This window comes from Vidua macroura, chromosome 2, assembly GCF_024509145.1.
Source record: "Vidua macroura isolate BioBank_ID:100142 chromosome 2, ASM2450914v1, whole genome shotgun sequence".
NCBI classification, from domain to species: domain Eukaryota; kingdom Metazoa; phylum Chordata; class Aves; order Passeriformes; family Viduidae; genus Vidua; species Vidua macroura.
The window spans coordinates 75,083,803-75,100,742 of record NC_071572.1 but is presented as its reverse complement, the minus strand read 5'-3'; the positions used below and the strand labels follow the sequence as shown (position 1 = coordinate 75,100,742).

At 46.5% G+C, this 16,940-nt stretch overlaps 2 protein-coding genes across 3 annotated transcripts; one reads left to right on the top strand and one right to left on the bottom strand.

Moving 5' to 3' along the window:
* Positions 1-718: 718 nt before the first annotated feature.
* C3AR1 (complement C3a receptor 1) lies at positions 719-8,062 on the bottom strand. 2 transcript variants are annotated; one of them, XM_053969904.1, is made up of 3 exons: positions 6,791-8,062; positions 2,083-2,134; positions 719-1,917 (listed from the first exon to the last, which is right to left on the bottom strand). In XM_053969904.1, the coding sequence occupies exons 1-3, from the start codon at positions 6,951-6,953 to the stop codon at positions 1,134-1,136; spliced, it is 999 nt and encodes a 332-aa protein (XP_053825879.1). In that variant the 5' UTR covers positions 6,954-8,062; the 3' UTR covers positions 719-1,133. The 2 variants fall into 2 exon arrangements, with proteins under 2 accessions (XP_053825879.1, XP_053825878.1); XM_053969903.1 differs by having other exon boundaries at positions 719-2,247.
* Positions 8,063-9,725: 1,663 nt separating this feature from the next.
* On the top strand, positions 9,726-16,321 carry NECAP1 (NECAP endocytosis associated 1). Its single transcript, XM_053969905.1, has 8 exons — positions 9,726-9,933; positions 11,273-11,373; positions 11,524-11,628; positions 12,021-12,102; positions 12,501-12,609; positions 12,698-12,884; positions 14,035-14,128; positions 14,240-16,321. The coding sequence occupies exons 1-8, from the start codon at positions 9,836-9,838 to the stop codon at positions 14,286-14,288; spliced, it is 825 nt and encodes a 274-aa protein (XP_053825880.1). The 5' UTR covers positions 9,726-9,835; the 3' UTR covers positions 14,289-16,321.
* Positions 16,322-16,940: the final 619 nt, after the last annotated feature.

Genomic DNA, 16,940 nt, shown 5'->3' with positions numbered 1-16,940 from the left:
GCTGACCTTTCTCTTTTAAGGAAGAACACTAAAAGCAGATTTTAAACTGCTTCTTTAGAGTACCTAGTAAATATATTTCTGCTTTTCAGGAGCGGGGAACATTCAAACTTGGGAACACCCCAAATAGCCTGACTGGATGAAACTTTTTCTCCACTGGAAGGACATAAGAAGCACATCTCTCTTGTAAAGAGAGCTCAACATGACTGAGCCACAACATGGTTTTTCCCTACCTTTTTAGGGTCAGATTGGAGGTTATCACTTCTCAGTTCCAGGGTTTTGCCAAATGGCTGATAGTCCAGCAGTCACCTAATCTTGGGTCATCAGTGACTGCATGCTCAAATTCTGCTCACGTGCCATCTCAAAATACAGTAGGTACATTTGGATAATCTCAAACTGCTTCCTAAAAGGAAGATTTGGGACTCTGGTGGAGGGAGTGTTTGGGAGACAGCGAGTGTGCACATGCTAATGAACATAGGTTCAGCATGTGCATTGACCAGTTACTACCATACAGTGATGTATTTGCCAGGACAAAGAAGCAGATTACCTACCAGGGCACAAAAGTCAGTTCAGTGCAGCTGACTGGGGCAAGTGCTGTTCTAGTGCATGGCTATAAGGAAATGTAGCAGTACCCTCTAGGGAATCTCCAGATACTCCTACACACACCTCAGAGCCCTGGTAGAGTCAGAGGAAAGCTGTGATGACCTTCTGAGGACCAATATCCAAGTTAGTTTTAGCTGCACTTTATCAGAGACAGGAGATGTAGAACACAGATATATGCAAATAACATTCTTATCTCAGTTGAGAGGTTCAACTTCATGATTCCCACCACAAATCTGTAGCCAGCCCCACTTTCTTAAAATAGTCTGTGTAGGTTAAAATACTGTGTCTTCTGCTTCACCAGTCATCCCTCAAATTATTACTCTGTAATAATTGCTCTGTGCTTCCAACTTCCCATGTCTCCAGTGTAGGATATAAAGAGGGTTATCTGTCACGAGCTGAATGCTTGCAGTGTCCTGCGTTGGAGCGGCAGATTAATCAAATATATTGGAGCAAAACCACCTGCTAAAGCAGAGAGTGATTGATGTGCAGCGCTATAGCTTGTTCTTTCTACAGTTGTGATAGGAAGTCCTGCATTACAAGGTGCTGCTCAGGTTCTTGTCAGCTGAAGTCTGGCTTCTGTGAAGGGCTGAAGATGTGAGTTCCTCGCTAAAGGCACCTTCCAAGATTCTTTGCACTGATTGCCGTACCTTTGCCCTGAAGTCCCGTCCCACAAAAACATAAAGCAGGGGGTTGATGCAGCTGTTGGCATATGCAAGTGCTGTAGAGAGGTGATCCCACAGGATCAGTGACTCCATCAGTCTTGTTCGAAGACTAGGTACAATGGTGAGCATCCCAACTACGTGGTATGGAGCCCAGCAGATGAAGAATGCAGCTACCACAAACACAACTGTTCGCAGTGTCCTGTTGTGTGACTTGTGAAACTGATTTGCATGTGTTCTGAAAACAATGAGGGCGTAGCAAACTGCCATTATGCCAAAAGGGAGCACAAAGCCAAAGACAGCCCTAGTGCTGTTTATTACCACTGAGGCAAGGGGTACAGAATCATTACCTTCATTGGTATCTCCCCACAAGTCACTACCATTGTAGGTTGAGTATTCTTCCCATAACTCATTTACAGATACATTTACAGGATCATCTATGTAATCGTCAACTCCAGAATTGTACCCACACTCTGTTTTGCCATCATAAGTGCTTGTCTCACGGTAGTAGAAGACAGGGCAGCAGAAAATGAAGGCCAGCAGCCAAATGCCACTGCATATTACCGATGTAAATTTCACTGTTCGGTGGTTCTGACACCAGACAGGTTTCATCACCAGGAGGCACCGATCAATGCTGATGGCCACAAGTAGGAAGACACTAGCAAACATGGTGAAGATTATGACTGATGGAATGACTTTGCAGAGGAACCAGCCATAGGGCCAGTGTTCATGAAGGGCCAGGTGAACAATGAAAAATGGCAAGGACAAGCAGCACATGACATCAGCCACAGCAAGGTTTAGGAACCAGACAGTGTTCACAGACCTTTTCATTTTCAGACCAGCTACCCAGATCACCAACCCATTGCCGGGGATACCTATGATGAAAACGATGGTGAAGATTGCAATGCAGACAATTGATTCTGATGCATAATATACAGCAGCCCGTTCCTGTGAACTGCTGTTGTCCAGAACTTGAGACATTCTGCAACTGTAAAACAGACAGCAAATTAGCAGTAATTCACGTCCTTGGTTCTCGTTAGCCACGCAAGCGCAGGGCGGGGCTTGCCTCCGGCGAGCGGCGGGTGATTAAAAGAGGGCTCTAGGGAGCGCGGGGAACAGCAGCGGGCAGACAGGGGCGTGGCACGGCAGTTCGCGCAGTAGGGCAAGCAGGCAGGGGCGCAGGTTTCTTCCTGCTAGTGGCGTTTTTTGTTTGTTGTGTTTTTGTTGGTTGGTTGGTTTGGTTTCGTTTTTTGTGGAGTGTTTGAGCCTGTCAGTGGCTCCAGAGGTCATTGCAGAAGAAGCCTGCCTGCGGTGTGAACAGGTGAACGATCTCCTTTCGCTGGTGGCCGAGCTTAGGGAGGAAGTAGAAAGGCTAAGGAGTATTAGGGAAAGTGAAAGGGAAATAGATTGGTAGAGTTCTGCCCTTCCATGCTTGAGGGAGGCCCACCGGGAGCCAGAAGACTCCTATGCCTCCCACTGTCAGACAATAGGAGGACACCTGGTGGATGAAGGGGAGTGGAAATGGGTCCCTACTCAGAGAGGTAATAATAATAAAAATTCCTCCCGACTCCCATCCCCTAGCCAGGTGCCACTTCAGAATAGGTGTGAGGCCCTAGATCTAGAGGGTCAGCCAGAGGACATAGAAGAAAGTGATCTCTCCAGTGAACCTCCTAATTATGCTTCATCTGCCAGAGGGATCAGCACCTCTAACGTTAAAAAGGAAAGAAGGGTAGTCGTAGTGGGTGACTCCCTTCTGAGGGGAACAGAGGGCCCCATATGCCAACCAGACCCCAGAGAGATCTGCTGCCTCCCTGGGGCCTGGGTCTGGGATGTCACTGAGAGACTTCCTGGGTTGATTCGGCTCTCTCATTATTACCCACTGCTGGCAGTGGTAAAATATTCCAAGCTGACAGTGGTGAGATTGAAAAGAGGAGTGTCAGGGCAATTAAAAGGGGCTTTAGGGCACTGGGTCAAGTGGTTGATAGGGCAGGAGAACAGGTCCTTTTGGTGGCAGAGAAAAATGTTGAAAGGAATAGGAGAGCCCACATTATCAGCAAGTGGTTTAAGGGTTGGTGTCATCAGCAGAATTTTGGATTCTTTGATCATGGGGCAACTTTTTTGGCACCTGGCCTGCTGGAACTGGATGGGCTCCATCTTTCTGTTAAGGGCAGAAGGATTTTAGCTCATGAACTGGCAGACCTCATTGAGAGGGCTTTAAACTAGGTCTTGAAGGGGGAAGGGGATGCAGCTGGGCTGTCTGGAAGCAGGCCCAAGGGTGGTAAGCCTGAGATATGGGTGGAATCAGCAGCCCAGCTGAGGTGCATGTATATTAATGCACACAGCGTGGGTAACAAGAGCTGGAGGCCATGGTGCAACAGCAAAGCTGTGATGTAATTGCCAACACAGAAACGTGGTGGGATGACTCACATGGCTCGAGCACTGCACTGGATGGCTACAAGCTCTTCAGAGAGACAGGAAAAGGAAAAGAGGTGGAGGGATGGCCCTTTATATTAGGGAGGCTTTTGATGCCGTGGGTATTGAAACTAATGATGACAAAGTTGAATGCCTGTGGGTAAGAATTAGGGGGAAGGCCAACAAGGCTGGCATCCTGCTGGGAGTCTGTTATCATCCATTCAGCCAGGAAGAAGTGGACAACTTATTCTATAAGTGGCTGGAGAATGTTTCAGGATCAGCAGCCCTTGTTCTTGTAGGTGACTTTAACCTACCAGATATCTGCTGGAAGCTTAGTACAGCAGAAAAGAGGCAGTCTAGGAAGTTCTTAGAGTGTGTGGAGGACAACTTTTTGTCACAGCTGCTGAGTGAGCACACCAGGGGAGGGACTATGTTAGACCTGCTGTTTGCAAAGAGAGATGGGCTGGTGGGAGATGTGGTGGTTGAAGGCCACTTGGGGCAGAGTGATCGTGAAATTAGAGAGTTCTCGATATTTGGTGAAATGAGGAGGAACATCGATAAGACTCTTAACACTGGACTTCCGGAGGGCAGACTTTGGCCTATTTAGGAGACTTATTAAGAGAGTTCCTTGAGAAGCAGCCCTTAAAAACAAAGGAGTCCAGGAAAGTACTTCAAAACAGAGATCTTGAGGGCACAAGAACAGACCTGTGTGTCCCTGTGTGGCGAAAGATGAGTCAATGAGGCAAACGTCCAGCCTGGATGGGCAACGAGGTTTTGAAGGAACTTAGGAATAAAAAGGAAGGTCATTCTTCCCCTGTACTTGGCACTAGTGAGGCCACACCTTAAGTGCTGTGTCCAGTTCTGGCCCCTCAGTTTGGGAAGGACATAAGACTCTAGAGCATGTCCAGAGAAGTGCAGTGAGTCTGGTGAGGGGCTTGGAACACAAGTCCTATGACGAATAACTGGGGGAGCTGGGGCTGTTTAGCCTGGAGAAAAGGAGACTCAGGGGTGACCTTAGCACTCTCTACAATTTCCTGAAAGGTGGTTGTATTCAGGTGGGGGTCACTCTCTTTCTCCAGGCAGCAGCTGACAGAACGAGAGGACACAGGCTTAAGCTGCACCAACGGAAATATAGGTTGGATATTAGGAATAGGTTTTTTACAGAAAGAGTGATGAAGTACTGGAATGGTCTGCCTGGGGAGATGATGGAGTCACCATCCCTGGATGTGTTTAAAAACAGATTGGATGTAGCACTCAGTGCCATGGTTTAGTTGAGGTGTTAGGGCATGGGTTGGACTTGATCTTGAAGGTCTCTTCCAACCTAGTCATTCTGTGATCCTCCTCCCCAAATTCTTCTCTTAACCTTTGCTGAAGCATCCCCCCTGAGTCAGGAGACAGTACAGAGCTGTTGGGATACAAAGGCATTGGCCTACACAAAATTGTTACTAGTGTACCTGTTGTACATCTTCATCATTTTCATAGTGGCTAAACCTGTACGTAAGCTTGCTATTCAAACGGGGGGTTCTATACAGTTATGTTCTCCTATCTCTGTCATCCCTTTGATTTCCATCTGGTTCTTCCTAGTCTCTAAAGTGGAGCTCTCTATTCATATGGCCATGCTGTGCCCAGGTGTGTTTCCTGGTTGACTTCCCGCTTCAGAAAGGCAAATCAGCATTTTTAGTTCCTCTTTCCTTTAAAATGAGCAATTTCTTTTGGCATAACTGGTGAAGTACATTTAAGTTAAGAAAGCAATGCCTGTCTTTCTGAAATAACCCTGCTCCACTTTCTGAACATTACAAATAGAACAGACAGGACATAAATTCTGTTGGCTAAGTGGTATTTTAGGGAAGTGCCAGTGACCACTTCCTTTTCTTATACATGTGTTCTGAGCTGTCTGGTGGTTCCTTGGAAAGCTTATCTTGACCAGGAGAAAGACAAGACCTTAACGGTTTAAGATTCTATGAAAGACAAGAAATTAATATTTAAGAAGAACAGACAGATATTTACTTGTAGAAATAAAAATGAAACTACAGAGTCATGTTCTTCAGCCATTTTAGATATGAGGTGTCTTACTGCAAGACAATGAAGCTGACCTACAGCATACTTAAGTGACATTTTAAAACTATGACCATAGTAGAGGAAAAATGTTAATTGCTCAATTATTCTTGGACTTCATACATTTAGAAAGGAGAAAACCAGCAAAGCTAAGATAGAATTGCAAAAAAAAAAACCCCAATCTTCATTCTTTAGGCATTAATAGAATTGTCAAAAAAATTCCTGCTAACTAAACCCTTGCTGAATTGATGACAGCAGTTGTATTACTGAAAGGTCCCAAAAATGTTACCAAAATGCAAGGAAACTGAATAGGGAAGAGGTAAATACAGCCTGCAGAAGCAACTGAGAAGACATAAATAAGACAACTGACCCTTTTTTAACCTCTGTTATGCCAGTACTTAAATACTTAAGTCAGAGATTGTTGTATGCAGGACTAAATATAAATATTATTAGACAAAATTCAAATCATTAATCTCACTCTTGCATAACATGCAGTCAGAAAGTGGAGTGATGCATAAGTGTTCAAACTGCTTCACTAAGAAGAAAATGAGATAAACAATTGTAACGAACATCGTCATTTATCAGGTTTTGGTAATATCTGCCAATAGACTTGTAAGTGAGGGTGACCTGCAAGGAAAGCTATGAAAGACATTACTGGAAGGCTTAACTTAAAGCTGGAGGCTTAATTTAAAATTCTCCCAAGTTTGTTCCATTTCTTGTGGTCTTGCTGATCCATGTAGAAGCAACTTTCAGAAGGACAACTGGCAAACAGTGCTGCAAGAGTTGAACCCTGCTGCCTCCCCATATAGCTACAGAAAATGGTATGAAGAAGACAGGGAAACAAGGAATGCTGTAAAATAGTAATGCAAGTCCTACTCTAAAGTAAACTGATGAATCAATTAGAAGATACTGCCCACACTATATTTTCTAGAGTGCTAGAAGGGCTGCAATGTGGTTTGAAAATGAAAGGGGGAACTGGAGGAGGGAGAGGAGTTTTCAGGAGTAAAGAATAATAAATGGCAAGTAGATGAGGATAGCAAAATTCTCCAGTTTATGATACCTACCTGAGCAAAGCAGTGATTTCAGCGTGTTGGAGCAAGTACCATCAATTCTGTCTCTGGAGTGACTGAGAAAAGCCTCACGTGACATTTTAGGAACTGCATTTTTTTTCCTGCATGCATCCTGTGTGTGCCAAGGGTGTTCTTTCACCCTGATAAAATGACTCATTTTAATGTAATTTCAAGATTTAGATATCATCTGCTCATAAAATAAAGAGTCAAACCACAGGAAGTTTCTCAAAACTGTCAAAATAAAATAGTGCTTGAAATAAAATATTAATAGAGTTATATTCAAAGACATATACTTTACTATATTCTGTAAAACAACTGAATGACATCTTGCCTGTTGACACAGTGTGACCTTTGCTGGAAGTAATTCCTAAGTCCAAACCCTGCCACGTCACTGTAAAATGTTTGATCTGTTATTGTCTTGTAGCCACTTCTATGTCTTACCAGGTGAGCACGTTCACCTAGCTAATCTCATTTCTAGGATTCTTACCAATCCAGAGCAGCTTCTGTCCCAGCTTGAGACAGTTTGCTTCATCAAATACAGAACACTGTACTCACCAAACCGTGACTGGTCATGACAAAAGGATTTTAATCTGCTTTTTACTTTTCAGGGTATTAAAAGTCTTGTTTTTAAAAAGGAACTTGACTGACAAAAAGAAGTGGTTAACTGAAACGGGTGATTTGCACAAAATGTGGCAAGACAATAAAAATGGAAGACTTCCAGGGCAAGGCATTTCTAATGTTTAACAAGGGGGTTCCCCCTTGCCCTTCACAATTTGAGAAATCAAGACTGCTAGCAGAAATGACAGAGCCCAGACAAACAAGAAACAGCCTCAGTATTTTCGTTTTGGCCTGGAAAATGAACTGTGACAGAGTAGACTTCTGCTCCTGAGTGTGTCTGTTAAAGACACAGATGCTGCCTCCAACACAAAACCAGAAAAAGGAAGACAGGCCAGGGCTGAGCTCTACCCACAAAGATAGACAGGTTGTCAGCAGCCTGCCAGGAAAATTCCTGTAGCTTCATCTCATTCTCAGCTGCCATCCTGCCAGGGGGACTCCTCGAGCCCAGACAGGCAGTGCTGATAGGAGCTTACTCCTATGGGCTCCTTTTGGCTGAGGGACACATAGCCTGGTTATCACCACGGACCTGCCAGCCAAGCCCTGCTTTGCAGGAAGGTCCTTAACCAGTTCTATCCTCCAGGTTAAATGTTCTAGTTCAAGATTTCAACCTCTCTGCTGAATCCTTAAAAAAAAAAAGTAAATAATAAAAATAAAAATTTAAACTTCAGTAGTTATTGGCAGTGCTTTGTATTTTTTTGGTCCAGAGATGCTTGTTTGAACCAAGCTGAAGAATGTTATGTTCTCTGCTGGTTAAGTCTCAATGGAATTGAATGGGAGATGCATTCCTGGCATTCTGGTGGTGCTTGTGAGTCTTTGCTCACATGCCTTATAATAGTTGGCCCTTTGCCACTCCCTCATCCGAGATGCTCTCCTTCTAGAGGGACTGTAGGAGGACTGTGGCACGCTGAATGACAGCACTGTGAAGAGGGAGGTGAAATTTAATACTGCTAATTGTGAATCACTGAACTTGGAAAAGCAGCCATAACTATGCACATGGAGGGGTGTACTCCCAGTAAGTTATTAGTGCCTAATGAAAAAACTTAGCAGTCACTGCAGGAAGTTCTAATGAAAAATTAGGTCAACAAGCAACGCTATCCAAAAGGTAAAAATGTAAGTTTCTTCTTGAATTCTGAATGCTGTACTGGTTCTTGATCTTAAGAAGTTATAGAACAAGAAAAAACATAAGAGAATGGTGACTAGACAGCCATGGCTGGGAATGGCTCTGTCTGCATTAACTAATGCTATTTCCCTACTGGGAAAACAAGCAAACAAACAAAACAACAACAACAACAACAAAAACAAAACAAAAAAAACAAAACAAAACAAAAACAAAAAAAACAAAAGCAACCAAAAAGCCAAAACCAAAACAAACAAAAATCAACAAAAGCAGTAAAAAAACCCCACAAAAAACCAAAAACCAAACAAACAAAACCAAACAAAAAAACCCAAACAAACAAACAAACAAACAAAAAAAAACAAAACAAAAAAAAAACAAACAAAAAAACCCCAAACCAAAACCTCAAACTTAGTGATGTTTCCGTGATTATTTTTGCCTCAGTGCCTCCAGGGATGATGACTCCACCAACCCCCTAGGCAGCCCGTTCCAATGCTTGACATGGAATGCTCAGACATGGCTCTATGTAATTTTTAAACTTCTCTTATGCCTTTTCTTCCACTTTTCAGAGTAAACACTGGTACTTTTTGAGACTCAGTCACAGGACGCTGCACAGCACTAAACTTCAACACCAGTCTCCTCTGAGAAGCCATCTCTAAAAGAGTGGTTTAAATGCTGCCAGCCTTATCATTATTGACAAATAAACTAGTATCTACACCCTTTTTGGGGGAAGACCCACTCCTGAAACTAAGCTTTCCACAGCTGCCATTTCAATCACTTCCAGCAGCAAACCCTGCCGTGCTCTGCGCCGCATTTCCTTTTTGGCTTGCTCTTTTACCAAAAAGCCACCTAATCCCCGCACCACAGAAAGAACACTGACACTGAACCCCTCAGGGCGGCAGGGAGCAGCCCCCGGGGGATCCACACGAGCAGGTCGATACCGTGTGGCGGCGCAACCACCCGCGCCGCTCCCGCCATCCCGCCCAGCCCTGCCCGCTGCTGGTGCGCCCTAGGGCTGCCCCTAACAAACATGGCCGCGCCAGCCCCGCCGCGGGACCTGCCAGGCCCCAAGATGGCGCGGGCCGCCGCTGCTGTGTCAGGGGCGGCTCCAAGATGGCGCCCTCCCGCCCCCGCTCCCCGCTGCCAGCACCCAAGATGGCTCCATCCGCTTCACGGACGCGGCCCGCGTCTGGCGCGGCCGCGCCGGCGCCCCCAGGCGGTGTCTGCCCTCATCAAAGATGTCGGTGGGCAGCGCCGTTGGTCACTAGGCTCCCGCCGCTCGCTCCTCGCCGGGCTTCGCGGCCGACATGGCGGCGGCCGAGCTGGAGTACGAGTCCGTTCTCTGCGTGAAGCCCGATGTCAACGTCTACCGCATCCCGCCGCGCACCTCCAACCGCGGGTACAGGTGAGGGAGCGTGCGGCGCCCGCAATCGCCCCGGCGCGGCCCGGCTTCCCTCAGGCCCTGCCCGGAGGGCAGCCGGGGCCTGGGCTGTGCCATGCCGTGGCCCGGCCTCGTCCCTTGGGAAAGCCGTGTCCTGTGGCCGCGAGCAGGTCTGGCCATCCCCGTAGACCCCTCCAGCCGAGCTCTGGAGGAGCCGCCGGCTGGAAGTGCCTCTTGTGGGCAGGTGGTCAGCGCCTGAAGGTGGGGGAGCCTCCGCTCCGTGCTGTGGACGAGCAGGGGCTGCTCTGTTAATCAGGGGCAGGAGGCGAGGGGGCAGCTTGCTGTTCCAGGCAGAGCTGATGTCTGCTCCCGGTTTCTGGGTTCTCTGCGATGTGACGCTGATGTGCTATAACGGCACGTTGGATTTGGCCTGGTGGCTCTCGCAGTGGTGGGGAGGAAAGCAGGCGGAATTCGGAGTGAGTTTTAAGAAGAGGCTGCAGAACCAGCAGTTAGAAATGCCTTCTCTGGTCAGCCAAAAGCAGCAGAGGGTGACTTTGTAAGGTGTGCCCACAGGCCTGCTGGAGGAGTGGGTTTGTGAACTCCCTGAACCTGACAGACTGTAGGCGGATGTTGTGCCTGGCCAAGGATGTTTGTTTCCAGTTATAAAATCCTGTAGATTTTACAGCACCAAGCCTGCCAGAGTCCAGGAAGTGTTTGGACAATGCTCTCAGGCACATGGTGTCATTTTGGGGTGTCCTCTGCAGGGCCAGGAGCTGGATTCAGTGATCCTTGTGGGTCCCTTCCAACTCAGAATATTCTGTGATGACATAGGTTGGGTTTTTTCTCTCTTTCCTTTTTTCTTCCTTCACAAGAGCCTGTGGCAGAGTGTGATGGATCAGTCAAAATGTCTGTGTGTGTGTTTTGCCTGGTGTAAGTCAGCTGCCTCTAGGCTATGAAGTACTCAGTGTTATTTTACAGCCATAGGGTAGTATGTAGAGTGTCTTTTCAGCATGTTACTAATTAATTTTTGGGGTCTTCCCAATGCTCACAAATCACTTTTGTGGATTTCCTGTTGAAGTGAGTTTCTGTGCTTCTGTCTCCCCTCTTTGGCAAACTTACACAGGTGAGGAGTTGATGTTCTCTGGACTGTGTCTCTTTCCCTTTGCCCAGAGATGCCAGTCAGAGTCGTGTGTCAGTTGGCCGCAGCACGAGAGGAGCTGAGACCCCATGTCTTATTTGGGGAGGGAAGTGGAATGAGGCAGCTGCAGGGCTTGAGGGTTTGGGAGCAGAGACTTCTGCTGAGGTGGCTGGGCAGAATTGGAGAGGTTGACTATGGTCAGTGTTCAGCTGCTCTTCCTTTCAGGGCATCTGACTGGAAACTGGACCATCCAGACTGGACAGGACGGCTTCGTGTCACCTCCAAAGGCAAAACTGCTTACATAAAACTGGAGGATAAGGTTTCAGGTAGGGGAAAGGCTGTGCCTTGCCAAGGCTGTGACTGTGATTGCTGCCCCCGAGCCTGTGTTTCTAAGCCTGCCCAGAGATGTGCATGGCAGTCCTGGGCACACTTTAGGAAGGGGTTGTTCTTCTTAACACCTGATTATCTGTCTGCAGGAGAACTTTTTGCCCAGGCTCCTATAGATCAATACCCTGGCATTGCAGTGGAGACTGTGGCAGATTCCAGCCGCTACTTTGTCATTCGAATTCAGGATGGGACTGGTGAGTTGGGAGCTGACGTAGGTGCCAAGTGCTAGGGGTGGAGGAGACTCAGGTAGAGCTGAGAGTGTGCCAGGAGGATGAAAATGACTTTGGGAATGCTGAAAAGGCCAGGTGGTGTGCCTGGAGGGATCTGAGGACAAGGTAAACAGAAGAGGTTCTCTACATTGCACATAGTCCAGGGGCTGGGCTGGGAAGGGACATTTGGTTTCCAAGCACGCCCCGTGGGAAGAAAGGTGCATCCTGAAGGCTGGGGACAATGAACTGCTGTGAGCTGCTGGCATCCAGCTGCAGGTGTATCAAAGAGAGGTAGCACAGAGTGGTTTAGGACAAGCAGAGGGATTTGTGGCCCAGTTGCAGGGCACGTCCAGTGACTACTCCTGTCTCCTTGCTAGGACGAAGTGCTTTTATAGGCATTGGCTTCACAGATCGGGGTGATGCCTTTGACTTCAACGTCTCTTTGCAGGATCACTTCAAGTGAGTTTTGCTTTTCTGGAATGCTATTTTTCCTCTGGCCTGTAGAACATGGTGGGTGGTGGTACATGTTCATTTAGCACAGGTTTCCTTGGGGTGGCCCTGAAGCCTTGCTCTGGCAAGGGACACTTGTGTGTGCTGCCAGCGTGCAAGCTGAGAACCCCTGCAGGGTCAGATCTGTAAGTCTTAAGCTTAGGTCTTGTGATGCTCCAAGTTCAGTGTTAAACAGCTTCATGGGTTTGTGGTGGTCCTAGCTTTGTGCTGTGTGACATCGGGAGTAGGGAGGTAGCTGGTTTGACAAGGCAAAGTAGTTTGGTGGGATGGATGGAGAAACCACACATTTTTCTAAAACACTTTTCCTTTTTGACACAGGGTCTCATGTTTTCCTCTCTTCTTTTTAGGTGGGTGAAGCAGGAGACTGAAATCTCCAAGGAGTCCCAGGAAGCTGACACACGTCCCAAATTAGACTTAGGGTTTAAGGAAGGGCAGACCATCAAACTAAACATTGGGGTAAGCAGACCAGTTTACCCTGCTTCTTTCTCTAGATGTGGCAATGCAGACTCTTCTTTACGCTTCCTTTTTTTTTTTTTTAACACAGAACATGACGTCAAAGAAAGGAGGAGCAGCCAAGCCCCGTGTGTCTGGATCAGGGGGCCTAAGCCTGCTGCCACCCCCACCGGGAGGCAAAATTGCAGTCCCTCCTATACCTCCCCCTTCTTCCACAGCCATTGCCAACCATGTCACACCACCACCTGTGCAGAAATCCAGTAAAGCAAACAGTGCAGGTAAACCTTAGCACTGAGCCATCAGTTTGTCAGACACTGGCAGGTGCTGCTTCAGCAAACTGTGTTCAACCTAGTGCCCTCTGAGACATGGTCTGTTCCAAGGATTTTGGTCTCTTTGGCAGCTCCAGTGTCCCCAGTGCAAGAAAGATGTGGATCTGTTATACTGGGTCCAGAGGAAGGCCATGGGAATGGTCAGAAGGCTGGAAAAACTCTCCTGTGAAGAAAGACTGAGAGGATTGGGGTTGTTTATCCTGGACAGGACAAGGCTCTGGGGAGATGTTTCACTATGTAAAGAGAGCTTGTAAGAAAGATGAAGAAAGACTTTTTACCAGGGCTTGTAGTGACAGGGCAAAGGGTAGAGGCTTAAACTGAAAGAGGGTAGATTACGTTGGATATAAAGAAGAAATTTTTACCATGAGGGTGGTGAAGCCCTGGAACAGGTTGCCCAGAGAAGCAGTGGATACCCCTTCATTAGAAGTGTTCAAGACCAGATTGGATGGGACTTTGAGTAACCTGATTTAGTGCAACGTGTCCCTGCTCATGGCATGGCAGTGGGACTAGATGAGATGATCGTTGGAGGGCCCTTCCAACATAAATCATCCTGTGATACTGTAACAAAGAGGTTGCTGCAGTCTTCTGGATGCTGTGTTAAAAGTGTGACCGTGCAGAGGTGTCTGGAGAGTTGATGATCCCTTTGTGAAGGCTGACTTCAGCAGTGCTGTCCACAGGTTTGAGTGAGAAGAAAACACGAGCTTCTGAGTAGGGCCCATGTGGTCCCAGTGTGTGGTTTGTACTGTTAAGGTGGTGCCTGTTTGGCAGCTGTTATGATTGCTGAGCTTGGGTTGAGTCTGAGCCTTATGTCTGCTGGGAGAGATAATAATGTGTCCGGTGGTGTGCTGAGTGGAGACTGAATAGTTCCTGAAGACAATGTACCCTTGCAGTGCAAGCTGGAGGTGTGCACATTCAGCAAAAGGAGATGCTGTTACAACAAGCCCCTCAAAAAGTCTGACTTCTGCAGGGAAAGCTGGAGTCCCTTCAAAGATTTTCTGCCCTGCATCTAGGAGTTTGTTTAAGGTGACAGTTAAAATGCCTGTAGGGTTTTCTAGATAAGCTGATGTATTTTTCTCTCTCTCTCTCTCTTCTGCTTTAGATATTCTTTTAGATTTAGATGCTCCTGCAGCTGCATCCAAGGCACCAGTATCAGCTACCACAGATCTCTGGGGAGACTTCAGCACTGCATCCAGGTAAACTGTAATGAATGGAACACAAGAAGGGTAGTGTCTTGATGGGTTGGGAAGAACCAGAAGTTAAGTCTTACTGCTTCTGCTCATTTGATTTTCCTTTTTTTGTTTCAGTGCTGTTCCCAATCAGGCTCCTCAGCAGTCCAACTGGGTCCAGTTCTGAATGATCAAAGCAGTGGAATGGGACAAATCGATGACCTAGAAGCACCAAATGGGATCAGAGGGGGCACAAACCTCTCTAGTCTTCAATCAAATTGGGACAATCCTTCATTTTTAGATCAAACCTTCACTTAAACTTACTATTTTCGATCCCACTGAACCTAAAGAGAACATACTCACTCCTCCCAAGATGGGCGAGGAGAAAAGGGGTAGCCTTATCGCCTCCATCTGGCCAGTCCATGGTACATCCTAGCTCTTTTTCCCTGTCTTTCCATACAGGGAAAGCAAGAATCTTGAAGAAAGTGGGTACAGGAGGAGGCTGGGTAGGTGCCTCTGGGTTCCTTGTCCTTCAAATTTTGTCTGGCTAAGCTGTTGCTTTTTGTGGCTGCTTTCAGTAGTGACTGCAGCCCCTGCAGTGCTGAGGACAGCTGCATTTGGCTACACTTGCTAAATGGAGCCTCTAAGGAGATAGGTCTTTTCTCAACACAAAACCTTCTTGGATTAATGACATCTGTGGTGAGGAGTGACTCTCCCCATGCATGCACTACTCTTCCATCTTTGGTGCAATTCTTGGTAGTGCTGCATGTCCTTGTGCTCCTGTGGGAGGAGTCATGCAAGTCCTTGAATAGGCCTGCTGCTGTTGCGCTGTAGTTCCAGGTGGGCACCCTGTCTCAAGGCTCCTGATTTGGATTGCAGGTTCACTGGAGGAACTTCTCTCATTTTAACTCCTTTCTCCCCAGGCAAAGGCCTCACTGTCACTGAGCTGTTTTAACTGGAAATAGCTTTAAGGGAAAAAAAGCGCCTATTTTTACAATTTGGTAGTTACTTGCACTAGATGACAACCAGGTGATTCCCACCACTCAGCATTTCATGTTCCTGCATCACTATCCTGAGCCCTGGCCTTGTGTTGTGACTTGGCACTGTGTTACAAGTATTGCATAGCTACAGTAAGAATTATGGTGGGACAATAGATTATTCTCTGATGGACAGTCTTCTTCCCCTTTTTAACTCACTCATTTGAGCAAGAAGTGTATAGTAGGCTCAATCCTGAGATCTGTGGGAGCAAAATTTTCCCACCTCTATTCCTTATTTTGACTTTTCTTCTGAATCCAACTTTTAGGGATGTGAGCTAGTTATTGAACTTATGTTTTTATTTTTAATGTGTCCAAGCCCCCTCTATTTCCTGTGTGGTTAAGGGAGTTAGAGAGAGATAAAAAGCCATGACTTCCTACTTTTTTTATTTGGGAGAGTTTCCTGAGGCAGCGTGGACACTATTTCATCTTCCACAGCTGTGGATGTGATCTGGGATATTAGGATATTAGTCTGTTGGTTACTGTGGGCAAACTCACAGGGCAGGCTGGAAACCTCACGCTGCTGAATTGCTACCCTTCATGCTGGCACAGAAGCCCAAACACTAGCTGGGAAGTTGGTCTCAGTAACTCTTGTCTGTACCCAGTTACTGGGACACTAGGGCATTGATGCTTTGCTGGAAGGCTTCTTCCTGTTTTGAACACTCAACACAGCAACACTTCCGTGTCTCTAGCACACCTTTACCAGGAAATGTTTCCCTTTGGGCAAAAATTTTCTGGGGAGGCTTTTAGAAGAGTAGTTACATGTATGCACCTTGTATTGGCAAAGGTCTTTTGTCATTTTTTTCTGGCTACAGTGAGGGCATTTTGGAGACAGTTTCACTTAGACCATCCCTCTGGGGAGGAACATTCTTGAAATAGCTCTAAAGCTGCTGCAGTTCCACTTGTGGAAGTGGGGACCAGACTGCTCTTGGATGTATTTTAAGTAGTCATTTAACCCTGATTCCCTGGCTCTCTTGGTGTTTCCCCCTGCCAGCCCTCCCTGCCTTTATAGTCACTGCTGCAGTCTCACTATACTTCAACTCCTTGCCTCCTGAACTTGTGGATGGCTGTAGTCTGCAAGCAACAACAGAGACTCCTGGGTTGGCATTTTGTTTTCTTTGTCGTCTTTTTGTTTGCTCCCGTCCTTGTGAGGTCCTGTCATTTCAACTACGTATCAATTCCCCAACCAAGGAAGTTGATGGCACCAATTAACAACTAACTAGGAGCCTCTTCTGTATTGTCTTAGTATTCTGGAGATAATATATTATGTATTTGAAAAGCTGAAGAAGCAAAAATTAAAGATATATGTATATAAAGCATAAGATGTACTGGTGCAAATGGTAATTAAACAAGTATTATTGGGGAAAAAATATGAGTCTTTTAAGTTGTCAAATTGTTTTTACTTTGGAAGCCTCTAGGTTGAAGGTCTTCATGTCTCCAGCAAGATCCTCACAGCCTGCTTATCCTTCTGCATATCTGTTGTGGCCTGCAGACTGAACAAGAGCAAGTCCAGGAGTGATGGGTTCAGGGTCTGTCTGGGCAAAGAGGTAGGAGCGTGGAAAAAGGACACAAAAATGACATGGCCGTTCCACATACGGCAAAAAAACTCACACAATACCAAACAGATCAACAACATGGAAACAGGCCTGAGTGTAGGTTCCTTTGGGACTTGGTAAGAGTGTGGAGAAAACAAGCAAGTGAGAAGACTTAGTTGCCCTGATATTTAGCATCTCAGACATTAAAGGCTTTTACAGCCTGCAGATATTTTCATAAATTATTCTTTCCATGCTGGTAGATGGGAAACA

Bases quoted from the DNA above. Each gene is read 5' to 3' on its own strand.
- C3AR1 (XM_053969903.1), bottom strand. From the start codon at position 2,240: ATGTCTCAAGTTCTGGACAACAGCAGTTCACAGGAACGGGCTGCTGTA.
- NECAP1 (XM_053969905.1), top strand. From the start codon at position 9,836: ATGGCGGCGGCCGAGCTGGAGTACGAGTCCGTTCTCTGCGTGAAGCCC. The intron at 9,934-11,272 runs GTGAGGGAGCGT...TCTTCCTTTCAG, and splicing joins ACCTCCAACCGCGGGTACAG to GGCATCTGACTGGAAACTGG. The intron at 12,885-14,034 runs GTAAACCTTAGC...CTTCTGCTTTAG, and splicing joins CAGTAAAGCAAACAGTGCAG to ATATTCTTTTAGATTTAGAT.